The 14,397-nt window shown below is 40.6% G+C and overlaps 1 protein-coding gene across 1 annotated transcript in view; it reads left to right on the top strand.

Annotated features, from left to right (window-relative positions):
• The window catches only part of MYO7A (myosin VIIA), a 290,371-nt gene that overhangs the window by 190,695 nt on the left and 85,279 nt on the right, over nt 1–14,397 (top strand). The window contains exons 26-27 of the mRNA XM_053705599.1: nt 5,911–6,038; nt 10,389–10,515. Coding sequence (XP_053561574.1) covers nt 5,911–6,038; nt 10,389–10,515 — 255 coding nt within the window. The remainder of the gene's footprint in view (nt 1–5,910; nt 6,039–10,388; nt 10,516–14,397) is intronic.

The following is a 14,397-nucleotide window of genomic DNA, read 5'->3' as shown; positions in this document are numbered from 1 at the left end:
CAGCCAAAGAGCAAAGGGACTTCAATGGGAAGTTGAAAAGGAGAGCAGAAGGAGAGATCAACTATAATCAGTGTCTTATCTATACCTCATATTGGTTGAGGTTGAATCACGTGAGTGGTTTAATTTTATTCGCATTGTTTATTGTACTAATATAAACAGGCTTCACTAGGGGTGCTTTCTTGTGCGCTTCTCCACACTTTGTTTATATATATATATATGTATAGCTATACCGTCAGATATATATAGAAATATGTATTTATGAATAAATAGAACATATTCTGCTATGTGAAGAAAATCTGAATGTGAAATGTTCATGATTTAATGTCGGGTTAGCGCACTTAAGAATATGCGATCATGTTTACGCACGAGTAGGATGCTAGTTTTTTTCCACTTTTTTTGCTCCATTGACTGCTTTGGGTGGGTTATTGCATATGGGATATTCTAAGTTTGTTTTTTGTTTGTGTGTCAGGTTAGGACGCAAGCAAAAACAGTTTACTTTCAACAATACGAATGCATCCCAACGTCGCGCAAAAGTTTACTTCTAGCGCCGGAGCGGGAGCGTTAAATAGTGCTCCACTTGTAATCTATCGGTTTATGAATGCTATAAATACTTTGGGGGATATGCCCTGATAAAATTATTGGGGAAAACTGCATCTGGCGGCTCTCTCTCCTCCTATATTTGCCTTTGGCTATGACATTAATTGTTATTTTTTGAGATTGTTTAATACATCCTTTAGGAGGATAACATGGAAATACCAAGTGGTTTTAAATAATTAATATGGGTACAGTGAGTAAATTAAATAGTATTTCTAATATTAAGCTCTTCAGGGTTATTCTCAAATTAGCGCATTTATATGGATCCTTTGTACTTGCTGTACACGTGCCATTGGGGGTAATAACCCATTTTGTGCTGACCTCATTTACTTGTGAGTGATTTCGATTGTTACGCTGTCTTTGACTTTCTGTTTTGTTTAAAGGGACAGTAAAGTAAAAAAAATAACTTTCATGATTTAAATAGGGCATGTAATTTTAAACAACTTTCCAATTTACTTTTATTACCAATTTTGCTTTGTTCTCTTGGTATTCTTAGTTGAAAGCTAAATCTAGGAGGTTCATATGTTAATTTCTTAGGCCTTGAAGACTGCCTCTAATCTGAAAGCATTTTGACAGTTTTTCACCACTAGAGGGCATTAGTTCATGGTTTTCATATAGATAACATTGAGCTCAAGCATGTGAAGCTCTTAGGAGTCAGCACTGATTGGCTAAAAATGCAAGTCAGTCAAAAGAACTGAAATAAGGGGGCAGTTTGCAGAGGCTTAGATACAAGGTAATCACAGAGGTAAAAATTATATTATTATAACTGTGCTGGTTATGCAAAATTGGGGATTGGGTAATTAAGGGATTATCTATCTTTTAAAACAAAAAAAAAATTCTGGTGTTTACTGTCCCTTTAATGGGAAATGAACAGGTTTTTACTTATCTTTTTTCTCTATAGTTGGTGCAAAACAATTCTTTATGATGTTGCTTAATAACAGCTAAGTTTTATTGTTTGCTCATATCCTCAGCTGGAATATATATGAGTTTATCTTGTGTGTGCTATGAGGTTGCTTCTTTTCTCTATTAATTGTCTGCACTATTTTAAAGGTAGAATGCTCTCTCTTTTTAATTAAGATATCAGGTGATTATTAGATTGCAGTCACCTAATGGAACTGTATTCACTCTGGGTGTAATCTCAGGTGTGGAGTAGACCTTATCACCATACCACACGTAGTAGCATAGAAACAAAGATTTTGATGGCAAATAAGAAGCATAGGCCCATTAAGCTGGCCCTTTTTGGTGTAGCACCCTGGGTAGCGCTTGCAGATTGGTCGCTACATTTAGCCAACAATCAGCAAGTCTAGCCACCAATCAGCAAGCGCTACCCAGGTTCTGAACCAAAAATGGCCGGCTCCTAAGCTTACATTCCTGCTTTTCAAATAAAGATACCAAGATAATGAAGAAAAATTTATATTAAATTAGAAAGGTGCATAAAATTGCCTGCTCTATCTGAATCATGAAAGAAAACATATGAGTTTCATATACCTTTAAGCACTACTTTTTAGTTTGTCTACAACAATAATAAATGTAATAACAAGATGTTCAGCCAGATTACGAGTTTTGCGTAATGAGTGTCTCGCTAATAACTTGCAAGTTATTGTCACCGCTCACCTTTAATAGCGCTGGTATTACAGGTTTGCAAAAACCCAGCGTTTGCTGGCGATATGGCTGTGTTGAGCTCCATACCACACACAAATACCAGCGCTGCTTTGAGCTGCTTTGACGTGCTCATGCACGATTTCCCCATAGACATCAATGGGGAGAGCCGGCTAAAAAAAAGCTTAACACCTGCAATAAAGCAGCGTAAAGCTCCGTAACGCAGCCCCATTGATGTCTATGGGGAAAGAAAACGTATATATTTACACCTAACACCCTAACATAAACCCCAAGTCTAAACACCGCTAATCTGCCGCCCCAGACATCGCTGACACCTGCATTACACTTATTAACCCCTAATCTGCCGCCCACAATGGCGCCGCCACCTACATACATTTATTAACCCCTAATCTGCCGCCCCCAATGTCGCCGCCAACTACATAAATTTATTAACCCCTAATCTGTCGCCCCCAGCGTCGCCGCCACTATACTCAAGGTATTAACCCCTAAACCTCTGGCCTCCCACATCACTAATACTAAATAAATATATTAACCTTTAACCCTAAGTCTAACCCTAACACTAATGTAACCCTAACACCCCTAACTTAAATATAATTAAAATAAATCTAAATAAAACCTAATATTAATAACTAAATAATTCCTTTTTAAAACTAAATACCTATCTGTAAAATAAACCCTAAGCTAGCTACATTATAACTAATAGTTACATTGTATCTTGCTTAGGGTTTATTTTTATTTCACAGCTTTGTATTTATTTTAACTAGGTAGACTAGTTAGTAAATAGTTATAAACTATTTACTAGCTACATAGTTAAAATAAATACAAATTTACCTGTAAAATAAAACCTAAACTGAGTTACACTAACACCTAACATTAAATTAAATAAATTATATTAAAAAAATACATTTATCTAAATTACAAAAAATAATAAACACTAAATTACACAAAATTAAAAAAGAAATTATCAAAAATAAAAACCAATTACTCCTAATCTAATAGCCCTATAAAAATAAAAAAGCCCCCCAAAATAAAAAAAACCCTAGCCTACACTAAACTGCCAATAGCCCTTAAAGTGGCCTTTTGCGGGGCATTCCCCCAAAGAAATCAGCTCTTTTACCTGTAAAAAATACAAACAACCCCCCAACAGTAAAACCCACCACCCACACAACCAACCCCCCAAATAAAAACCTACCTAAATAAACCTAAGCTCCCCATTGCCCTGAAAAGGGCATTTGGATGGGCATTGCCCTTAAAAGGGCATTTAGCTCTTTTACATTGCCCAAACCCTAAGCTAAAAATAAAACCCACCCAGTAAACCCTTAATAAAACCTAACACTAACCCCTGAAGATCCACTTACAGTTTTGGAAGACCGGACATCCATCCTCATCCAGCCGGGAGAAGTCTTCATCCAAGCAGCAAGAAGTCCTCAACGAAGCCGGGAGAAGTTTTCAACCAAGCGGCAAGAAGTCGTCCTCCAGAAGGGCAGAAGTCTTCATCTAGACGGCATCTTCTATCTTCATCCTTCCGACGCGGAGCGGCTCCATCTTCAAGACATCCGGCGTGGAGCATCCTCTTCATACGGTCCCAGCCGTACACTGAAGGTTCCCTTTAAGGGACATCATCCAAGATGGTGTCCCTTGAATTCCGATTGACTGATAGAATTCTATCAGCCAATCGGAATTAAAGGGTAAAAAATGGGATTGAGCTTGCATTCTATTGGTTGTTCCAATCAGCCAATAGAAAGGGAGCTCAATCCTATTCGCTGATTGTATCAGCCAATAGGATTTTTTACCCTTTAATTTCGATTGGCTGATAGAATTCTATCAGCCAATCGGAATTCAAGGGACGCCATCTTGGATGACGTCCCTTAAAGGGATCCTTCAGTGTACGGCTGGTACCGTATGAAGAGGATGCTCCGCACCGGATGTCTTGATGATGGAGCCGCTCCGCGTCGGAAGGATGAAGATAGAAGATGAAGACTTCTGCCCGCCTGGAGGACGACTTCTTGCCGCTTGGATGAAGCCTTCTCCCGGCTTCGTTGAGGACTTCTTGCCGCTTGGATGAAGACTTCTACCGGCTGGATGAGGATGGATGTCCGGTCTTCCAAAACTGTAAGTGGATCTTCGGAGGTTAGTGTTAGGTTTTATTAAGGGTTTATTGGGTGGGTTTTATTTTTAGCTTAGGGTTTGGGCGAATGTAAAAGAGCTGAATGCCCTTTTAAGGGCAATGCCCATCCACATGCCCTTTTCAGGGCAATGGGGAGCTTAGGTTTTTTAGGTAGGTTTTTATTTGGGGGGGTTGGTTGTGTGGGTGGTGGGTTTTGCTGTTGAGGGGTTGTTTGTATTTTTATTTTCCAGGTAAAAGAGCTGATTTCTTTGGGGCAATGCCCCGCAAAAGGCCCTTTTAAGGGCTATTGGCAGTTTAGTTTAGGCTAGGGGTTTTATTATTTTGGGGGGCTTTTTTATTTTGATAGATTAGGTGTAATTAGTTTAAATATTTGATAATTTCTTTTTTATTTTGTGTAACTTAGTGGGGTTTTTTGTAATTTAGTTAATTGTATTTTATTAATGTAATTTATTTAATTTTAGTGTAATGTTAGGTTTAACTGTAAGACAGGTTTTATTTCACAGGTAAATTTGTATTTATTTTTACTAGGTAGTTAGTAAATAGTTAATAACTATTTACTAACTAATCAACCTAGTTAAAATAAATAAAAACTTACCTGTGAAATAAAAATAAAACATAAGCTAGATACAATATAACTATTAGTTATATTGTAGCTAGCTTAGGTTTTATTTTACAGGTAAGTATTTATTTATTTTTTAATAGGAAAAATTTAGGTATTGTCATTTTTTTTGGAATTATTTTAATTATGTTAAAGTTAGTGGGTGTTAGGGTTAGGGTTAGACTTATGGTTAGGTTTAGGGGTTAATAACTTCAGTATAGTGGCGGCGACATTGGGGGCAGCAGATTAGGGGTTAATAACAGTAATGTAGGTTGCGGCGATGTTAGGGACAGCAGATTAGGGGTTAATAAGTGTATGTAGGTGGCGACGACATTGGGGGCAGCAGATTAGGGGTTAATAATATTTAACTAGTGTTTGCGATGCGGGAGTGTGGAGGTTTAGGGGTTAATATGTTTATTATAGTGACGCCGATGTCCGGAGCAGCAGATTAGGGGTTAATAATTTTATTTTAGTGTTTGCAATGTGGTAGGGCCTCGGTTTAGGGGTTAATAGGTAGTTTATGGGTGTTAGTGTACTTTGTAACACTTTAGTTATGCGTTTTATGCTACAGCTTTGTAGCGTAAAACTCATAACTACTGACTTTCAGGTGGCGGTACAGATCTTGTAGTTATAGGCTGTACCGCTCACATTTTGGCCATACAGGCAAACTCTTAATACCAGCGCTATGGAAGTCCCATTGAAAAAGGTCTTTTTGAAAAGTGCGATAGTTACATTGCGTGACGGCCAAAAAGGTGTGCGGTACAGCTATACCTACAATACTCGTAATAGCAGCGGTAGTGAAAAATCAGCGTTAAGGCCTTTTAGTCTCCATAGAATAAGTATCCACTATAGAATATAATATGCTGTTTTTACAGATGGTTTCTAAAGCTTTTTGATGATTTAATATGATGGATGCCCTTGTTTGTATTTAATACACATCATTCTTCCCTTCTTGCTTTTCTTGAGATAGGTGACAAAAAGGCTTCATGATGGAGAGTCCACACTGCAGGGAAACAGTATGCTGGAAGATCGTCCCACATCTAACCTGGAGAAACTCCATTTTATCATTGGAAATGGCATTTTGAGGCCAGCACTGAGGTTAGATTGGTTGTTGTATGCACAAGCTTAGTTACATAACTCTGGAAACTGATAAATAGACATGTATGATTTAGATTTAATTACAGACTATTCCATTGTATACTTCAGGTGAAAAAGGTGACAGTGCTGTATGTTTGGGAATTTTAGTCCTAATGGGAAAGAGTCCACAGCTGCATTCATTACTTGTGGGAAATAAGAACCTGGCCACCAGGAGGAGGCAAAGACACACCAGCCAAAGGCTCAAATACTCCTCCGACTTCTCCTATCCCCCAGTCATTCTTTGCCTTTTGTCCCAGGAGGTTGGCAGAGAAGTGTCAGAAATTTTATTTTTTAAAGAAAGTACTTTTATTAATTTTTACATAAAGTGTGTCTCTCATGGAGGGTAGTACTCTTCTCAATGGGACAGGAGTTTTAAGTAGTCCTGTTAGTCTCTCAGTGAGAGCCTGGGCGAATGTTAGAGCCCGGAGATGCAGTGGCAGTTCTTTCAGAAACACCATCCCGACTCATATTCTAGTCTTCTATCAAGTCCATGACGGAGGTGATGCTACTATCCGTCACACTTGAAGGGCTGTGTTCCTGTTCCACGGTGTAGATTCCGGTAAAATCGTTTCATTTTATCAATATGAATGTTATGTTGTTATGTGATAGATAGGTATGGGTCTCAGTGAGACTCCTCTGTACGGATCTTGGAATCAAGGGATAATTCCTTCCTTAGGGGGGATTTGTGAACAGGGTGGGGTTCCTTAATCATGTTTCTTATGTGATCTCCCTGCTTTGTGTAGTGGGTATCGGCTCTGGGGCTGAGACAGGAGAATTGCTTGGAGGATTTAGTGGGGCATAGTTGCCGCCTTTTTCTGGCGCGCTTTTTTTTGGACTTTACGGTTCACTTATGACCGGGCGTTGTTACGCTGGGTTTTTACGCTTCCACATTCCTTACCGTGTGGCAACGAGGACTTTCTGCTTTGTTTGGATCTGGTCATATGAAGTGGTGAGTGCCCCAGCCATTGGTGTCAGGTGCCATTTGTTTTTTTTATATAGTCCTATTTTTCTCTTTGGTTTTAACCATGGAGGATTCTGAAGCTGAGACTGCTGTTTCTGATTCCGATTCTTTCCTTGTGAGGAAGGTGCTTCGGCCCCACTGATGCAAGTTTATCAGTCCTGTCTCTTGTGCCTTCTTAGAGCACCTGGTTCCTCGGGCTCAGGGGAACTAGGGGCCTATTAAGCCATCAGCCTCTGGGGGCTCTGTCCCTAAAACGGCGGATTCCCAACAGCACCCTTCCTCTACATTTGCGGGTAACCCTAATGTTATTTCTCCCTCCGCACAGGGTAGTTTGTTTCCCCTAAAGATGGCGGGTCATTTCTGCTTCAATATATTGATGGTGCTGGTTCACCTGCAGGACCCGGAGGTTTCTGCGCTGTTGTTTTCTTGCCCGGCTATCCCGGGTGTCCAGACCTCGGTTGGATCTATTCAGTTTCCTCCGGGGGTGAATATTCCTCCATGTTGCACCTTTCGTTATTGAATCGCGTGGCTGCGCTTTCTACTCCGTCGTCTTTTCAACTTATTGGGGGACCCTCTCCTCTATCAGTCGGGGAATCTGTCCTCAAATGGTGCTTCGAGCTAGACTATTGGGGATGTTAATCTTCTCCTTTCGGTTGCTCATGTCCTTTCCCAGAGTTTTTTTGGTGGATGCCTTGGGCTGCCTTATTTTCTTTCATACGGTTAGGATATTTTGTTTTTTATTCGATTATTCCTTCGGGAATTTCTGGGATGGACTTGCTGTTTATTACTTCCTTGGAAGTTGCTCGCGGACTGTTGGGTCCGGAGTTTATGTGCTCTTTGTTGGGTTGTCAGTGATGCATGTTGCGCCTGGCGGGTCCGGCGGGACCTTGAGTGTTTTGTTTTATTTAATATTTTTTGTTTTCATAAACTACACTATATATCTACATCCGGACCTTCGGGTCCGCATACCGGGAGAGATTGGGTGTGCCACTCTAATTCCAGGGCTTGGTCAGTGGCTTCCGCCGAGTTGATTCTGGCTCTCCTTTCAGGGGTGCAGGGCCTTCTACGCGAGGGCGGTTTTTCGGCCTTGGTCTTCTTGCTACCCTTTGGGTGGTTTAGACTCCTAGGGTCTCTGGACCTCGTTTTGTTCCGCTTTTAATGGATCCCCTTCGTGGACTAGTGGTGGAGCGCTTGATTGGTACACAAGATGTGGGATAATGCCTGCATTCTCTGTGATCCAGCAGTGGTGCTGTGGGGTGGCTAGCCTGTGACTTGCCACGTGGGGGCCTGGTTCGCTTTCTTCGCTGCTGGAGGTCTCTTCTAGCTGGAACCTGGTTTTATGGGGTCGCCTTTTTTCGTTTCGGTTCTGGTTCTGTTTTTTTCCAGAATTTTATCCACCCTCTTAGGTTTGGGCACTGACGTGGGACCCTAGTTTCTGAATGTCGCGGAGTCTAGCTCTGTGTCGTGGGTTCTATCACCTTGAGATCGGTTCTGCGTTTTTTTTGTGGTCCTTTCTTAGGGTTTTACGAGAGTTCCCGTTTTTTTGGGTTCCTTCCTCGGGTGAGGAGTGTCTGACCGAAATTTTGGTTGGGGTCCTCTTCTTCAGGTCTATTTGTGGATCTGGGTTAGGGATGGGTTCCGGGTGGTGTTGGTATAGCTCTGTCTATGCTTGTCCCGTTTTTTCCCTCCGGTATTCAGGTTGCATCTTAAAGGGGTTCTTCTTTTTCTCTCTTTAGAGAGCCTGGTCCCCTTCTTATGTGTTTCCTCCCTCTCGTTCAAGGGGGGGGTCATTGACAGGTTCGTCTTCCATGTGTGGGCGGCCCTTTTTGCAGCGGTTCTGCGGTAGTTGAGCACATCCCTGGTTATCTCAGGATCCTAAGCTGTGGTTCTGGTCATCTTTTGACTTTCAGCTGCCTTTGTTTCTTTTGGATGCAGTGGGTCCCTGTTGAGGTGCTCTCTGAGCTCTCGGAAGGGGTTGGGATCTCTGAATTTTCCCTCCATGGAGGGGTGTTTTGTCTAGGAACTTTCCTTTTCTCCCGAACTGCGGGGTTCTCGTAGGGAGGCACCTAGGTCTCTTTTTCGGTTTGAGGCGAACTCCTTGGTTCCCTCCAGCCGGGGAGCTGGACAAGGGTTTTTTTGTCCCTTTATCTGTGGCTGCACTATGGCGTGCTACTCAGTTGTCTGTGCGGTTTTCTTTTTCTCAAGATACTTTTTGTTCTCTTTTGGTCTCTGACTTGGTCGGATTTGGCTGATGATGCCATTTTTTTCTGGCATCTAATGAGGCTTTCTGGAGTCTCCCGAACTAGTTTGATCTGTCTTTTGGAAGACAGGGTTATGGTTAGTTATTCCTCTACCTTGCTTCTTCCATTGGGGAGTTGCTGGTCAGGGTTCCCTTATGGGGGCGTGTGTATGGGATCTGCCTTTGGGCGATAGTAAGCTTCGAGACCTGTTGGCTAGGTGGTGTTGCATGTGGTTTTTACCCAGGCTTGGGACTATCATTTGTGTCCTTGGGGCCCTTTTTTCTTCATGTTTTTGGATGAATCAGGACTTTTTTATTTATGGGATGTGGTTAAGTCCTGGTGCTGTCAGATTGGGCTGCCTCTTACCCTCCCGTTCTTAGCATTCAGTGTCCTCTTTGGCTTGGGTATAATTTTCCCACGAGTAATGAATGTGGCTGTGGACTCTTTCCCATTAGGAAGAAAAACATAAATTATGCTTACCTGATAATTTCATTTTCTTCTGTGGGAAAGAGTCCACAGCCCCCCGTCCGTTTTTTGAGGCGCTTTTCGTGTATAGTCTTCTGGCACCCTTTCACCTTGATATTTCTTCGACTGTTCCTTGTTGCTCGGCAGAATGACTGGGGGATAGGGGAAGTGGGAGGAGTATTTGAGCCTTTGGCTGGTGTGTCTTTGCCTCCTCCTGGTGGCCAGGTTCTTATTTCCCACAAGTTATGAATGCGGCTGTGGACTCTTTCCCATGGAAGAAAATGAAATTATCAGGTAAGCATAATTTATGTTATTTTTATATAAAACCAAGACAGTTGGATCTGGTGCCCCGGCAAGTGTGCATATTTTGATAATTGAAGTGAATTGGAATGTTATTTAAAATTGCGTGCTCTATCTGCATCAAGTTTAATTTTGACTGTAGTGTTCCTTAAATAAAAAGAGATGGATGGATTGATAGATACATAGATGGATGGATGGATAGATAGATAGATAGATAGATAGACAGATAGACGGACAGACAATACCAAAAGCTAAGGTATAAATTATCTCTCATATGTTGCTCTGTACATTGTGACAATGGCTGTATAGTTCTCTTGACATTTATGTGCACTGTTTTGTTTTCAGAGATGAAATATACTGCCAAATCTCAAAGCAACTCACCCAGAATCCCTCCAAAAGCAGTCACGCCCGTGGTTGGATTCTCATGTCTCTGTGTGTAGGATGCTTTGCACCATCGGAAAAGTTTGTCAAAGTAAGCAAAAGTCTTCAGTGTGTATGACTAATTTACTAAATCAAAGTGATTGCATTTAAATGTGTAGATGCTTTCTTTTTATGTGTAAGGATATGATCAATCAGAAAACACTGAACATCAACAACAACATACATTTAATTCACTGTTATTAGCCTCAAGTTTAAAGCCCCCCAAAAATATATTGATCGTTAGGCAGAGCATGCAATTTCATTTGTTTTCCCAATATACTTCTATTATCAAATTTGCTTCACTCACATGGTATTGATTGTTGAAGAGATAGCTAGTTAGGCCCTGGAGCATTACATAGCAAGAAATAATGCTGACATTTAGTTCTCTTGCAAATAGATAACTTTACTGCAAAACTGCTACCATATAGCTCTCTCGACATGTGCATTCTCCTGAGCATACATCCCTGCTCTTTAACAAATGATACCAAAAGAATAAAGGAAAATTGATAATAGGTGTAAATTGGAAAGTTGTTTAAAATTGTATGTTCTGTCTGAATTATGAAAGAAAAACTTTTGGGTTTCATGCCTCTTTTAAAAAAGAATGGGTGCCTTCGATGAGTTATTTAAATGGATTGGAAACACAAAAAATTTCTCTTGGGATTCAGACAGAGCAGTCAATTTTTAAAAAGTTCTCAATTTACCACTAGGATCATATTTGTTTGATTGCCGTGATATTCTGTGTTTAAGAGACACCTAGATAAGTATCTGGAACACTGCATGACAGCGAATAGTGCTGCCCTCTAGTGCTCTTGTAAATGCATAACATTCTTGTAAAACTGCTGCCTTATAGTGCTCCAGACATGTGCACGCTCCTGAGCTTACGTCCCTGCTTTTCAACAAAATATATCAAGAGAATGGATAAAAATTGATAATAGATATAAATTAGAAAGTTGCTTAAAATGACATGCTCTACCTGTATCATGAAAAAATAAAAATTGTCTTTCATATCCCTTTAAATTCCTATCATATAGTAAAGCATTACTGCCATCTAGAGGCATCAGTTCCATTTACATTGCTGATGTTTGACTGCTAAGGGCTATTTTGTATATATACTGTACATACATATACACGTCTAAATAATGTCATTTTTATTGTAAATACATATTTATATATATATATATAGGAAACAAGCGCAAAAAAGAAACAATTCTGAAAGGACGCAAAATTCCCAACAAAAGTGATCTTATGGTAGCGCAATGGAATACTTCTATGCTATAAGCAGATATTCTATAATATGGGCGAATATAGTGACAAAAGATGGATAGGAATAGAGAAACACCAGTTACAGTTCTCTAAACCTGATGGTGTATTGTGCGGTATTTCATAGGCTGCTAAATGTGTAAAAAGACACAGAAAAGGGCCCCTCAAAGACCAATTCTGTGTATTGAAAAGCAAAAATGGTAGAGAACAGAGAGGTATACACAGCGCTAGAGAAACACGACACAAATACACCTAAATAAGATAAACATATATACAGCTAGGTGCTGAAATAAAATGTCCAATAATTGTTCACTTGATAAAGGAATCCAGGAAAGGCATTCAGTCTACTTATGGACAATCAAATGAGGTAAGGCACGGCACTTAAGAAGAGAGGGTATTTCAACCGTGTCGTTCGGATAGTAATGCCGTCACTGTCAGAGGATTCCCCTGTTTTGAAAATGACCCTCACGTCTCCCGGACAGACTCTTAATCGGATAGGAAACGGCACAGCACTTGAGAGGAGGGGGTGGGTATTCCGCCCGAGTCGCTTGAATAATGATGACATCACTGTCAGAGTGTTCTTTTGGAATTCAAACGTCCCAGACGTCTCAACAGTAAGCCCTGCCGGTCACATAATGTGCCTCACTGCAGCCACAGCACTCTCCTTAGCTCGGTCCTGCGCAACTCGGCCAGGAAGAAAAACAGCACAGTAAAAAAAAGACGTCCGTGCCGTTTCCCACCTGATTGAGGGTTTGTCCGGGAGACGTGAGGGAGACGTGGATTCCTTTATTAAGTGAACAATTATTGGACATTTTATTTCAGCACCTAGCTGTGTATATGTTTATCTCATTTAGATGTATTTGTGTCATGTTTCTCTAGCTCTGTATATACCTCTCTTTTCTCTACTATATATATATATATATATATATATATATATACCTATACCTGTATATCTATTCCTATAAATATAGATATCCATTTTACATTAACATTATCACACATTTATATATGGAAATATATATTTGATTAAAAAATTCTATGTGACTTCGGCCTAGCATGGTTTTAGGTTAGCGCACATGAAGATTTCCTTATCTTACATCACGTTATTAAAATATTACATAGAAAACATGTAAAAAAAATTCTAAATAATCCATAGAATATTTATATAAATTATACAGCACTAGTCTTAAAGCCTATGTACACTATCCCTAAATCCCTATCCCTCTATTCCTTTCTCTCCTATCCCTCTTCCTCTATCCTTATCCCTCTATCCTTATCCCTCTATACCTATCCCTCTATCCCTAATCCCTATCTCTCCTATCCCTCTCCCTCTATCCTTATCCCTCTATCCCTATCCCTCTATCCTTATCCCTCTATCCCTAATCCCTATCTCTCCTATCCCTCTCCCTGTATCCTTATCCCTGTATCCTTATCCCTCTATCCCTATCCCTCTATCCCTAATCCCTCTATCCCTAATCCCTATCCATAATCCCTCTATCCCTAATCCCTATCCCTCTATTCCTATCCCTAATCCCTATCCCTCTATTCCTATCCCTCTATCTTTATTTTTCTGCAGTGTAGGATCCCCCTAACCATCCAACCTCCCTTATCCCCCATCAAACAGCTCTCTAACCCTCCCCCCTCTAACTATTGCCTCCATCTTAGGTACTGGCAGCTGGGTGCGTTTGTTTGTTTGACTGCATCTGACAAACATTACTGGCCTTTTATTATATAGTATGTAATTGCTATAATAGGTAAATATATATTTTGTTAAAAGGTTCTTCAAACGAGTCAATATCTCTTATTGACAGTCAACTATTATAAAACCCATTAATGTTTATAGAATAAGAGACTTACCGGAACCATATATGAATATGAAGAAATATATGTCGAAAACCTTTAGAATAAGCAGTTAAATATTTACAAGCAATATCAGTTAATATCTACATATTTATACTAATTAATAATATATATATATCCATATGTATATATGTGTACCTGAATATATAAGTAAATACACATGCCTACATAATATTGCACAAACATATGATTAATGGGTAATACAAAAATAGGCATTTTTTTCCAACAATTGTTCTGACAGCATGCTCTGCTCAGAGAGCTTATTCTCTAAAGGTAGAACGTATTGTTAGAATATGACTGTAAACAGCCCAAAATTGTATTAGACTTTATATCCCCAGCGGCAGACTGAGACTAACAAGGACCCTGAGCAAAAATTAGGGAAGGGCCCCCCACAATCTCACGCCCACATTACTTTATGCAAACGTATGCTAATGAGCATGTCTGCCTCCCTGCCCTGGCTCCACCAGGCCCCCCAACTTCCAGAGATAGGGCCTCCAACCTCATGGGCCACAGAAAGGACCCCCAACCTCAAGGACCAGACCCCACACTCTAGGGCCCCCAGAGCAACATACAGGCACAAGGCCCTCACTCAAGCAACCCCACTCTAAGGATAGGCCAGGGTCCTCACTCCAGGGTCTCCACTACACCTACACTTAACTGCTTATTTACCAATAACACGGCCACCAGCTCAGCCACCAGCTCCAGCTCACAACCAGTATGCTAGCTCATTTAACCGGCTGTGACTATGAGCTTAGGCAGCACACCAGGAGCCATGGAAATGCCACTGGTGGGCCCCCCTATATGCTGGGCCCTT

This window comes from Bombina bombina, chromosome 3 (assembly GCF_027579735.1).
Source record: "Bombina bombina isolate aBomBom1 chromosome 3, aBomBom1.pri, whole genome shotgun sequence".
Taxonomy (NCBI): Eukaryota; Metazoa; Chordata; class Amphibia; order Anura; family Bombinatoridae; genus Bombina; species Bombina bombina.
Note: the sequence above shows the minus strand (reverse complement) of the source record. Positions and strands in the feature narration are given on the sequence as shown.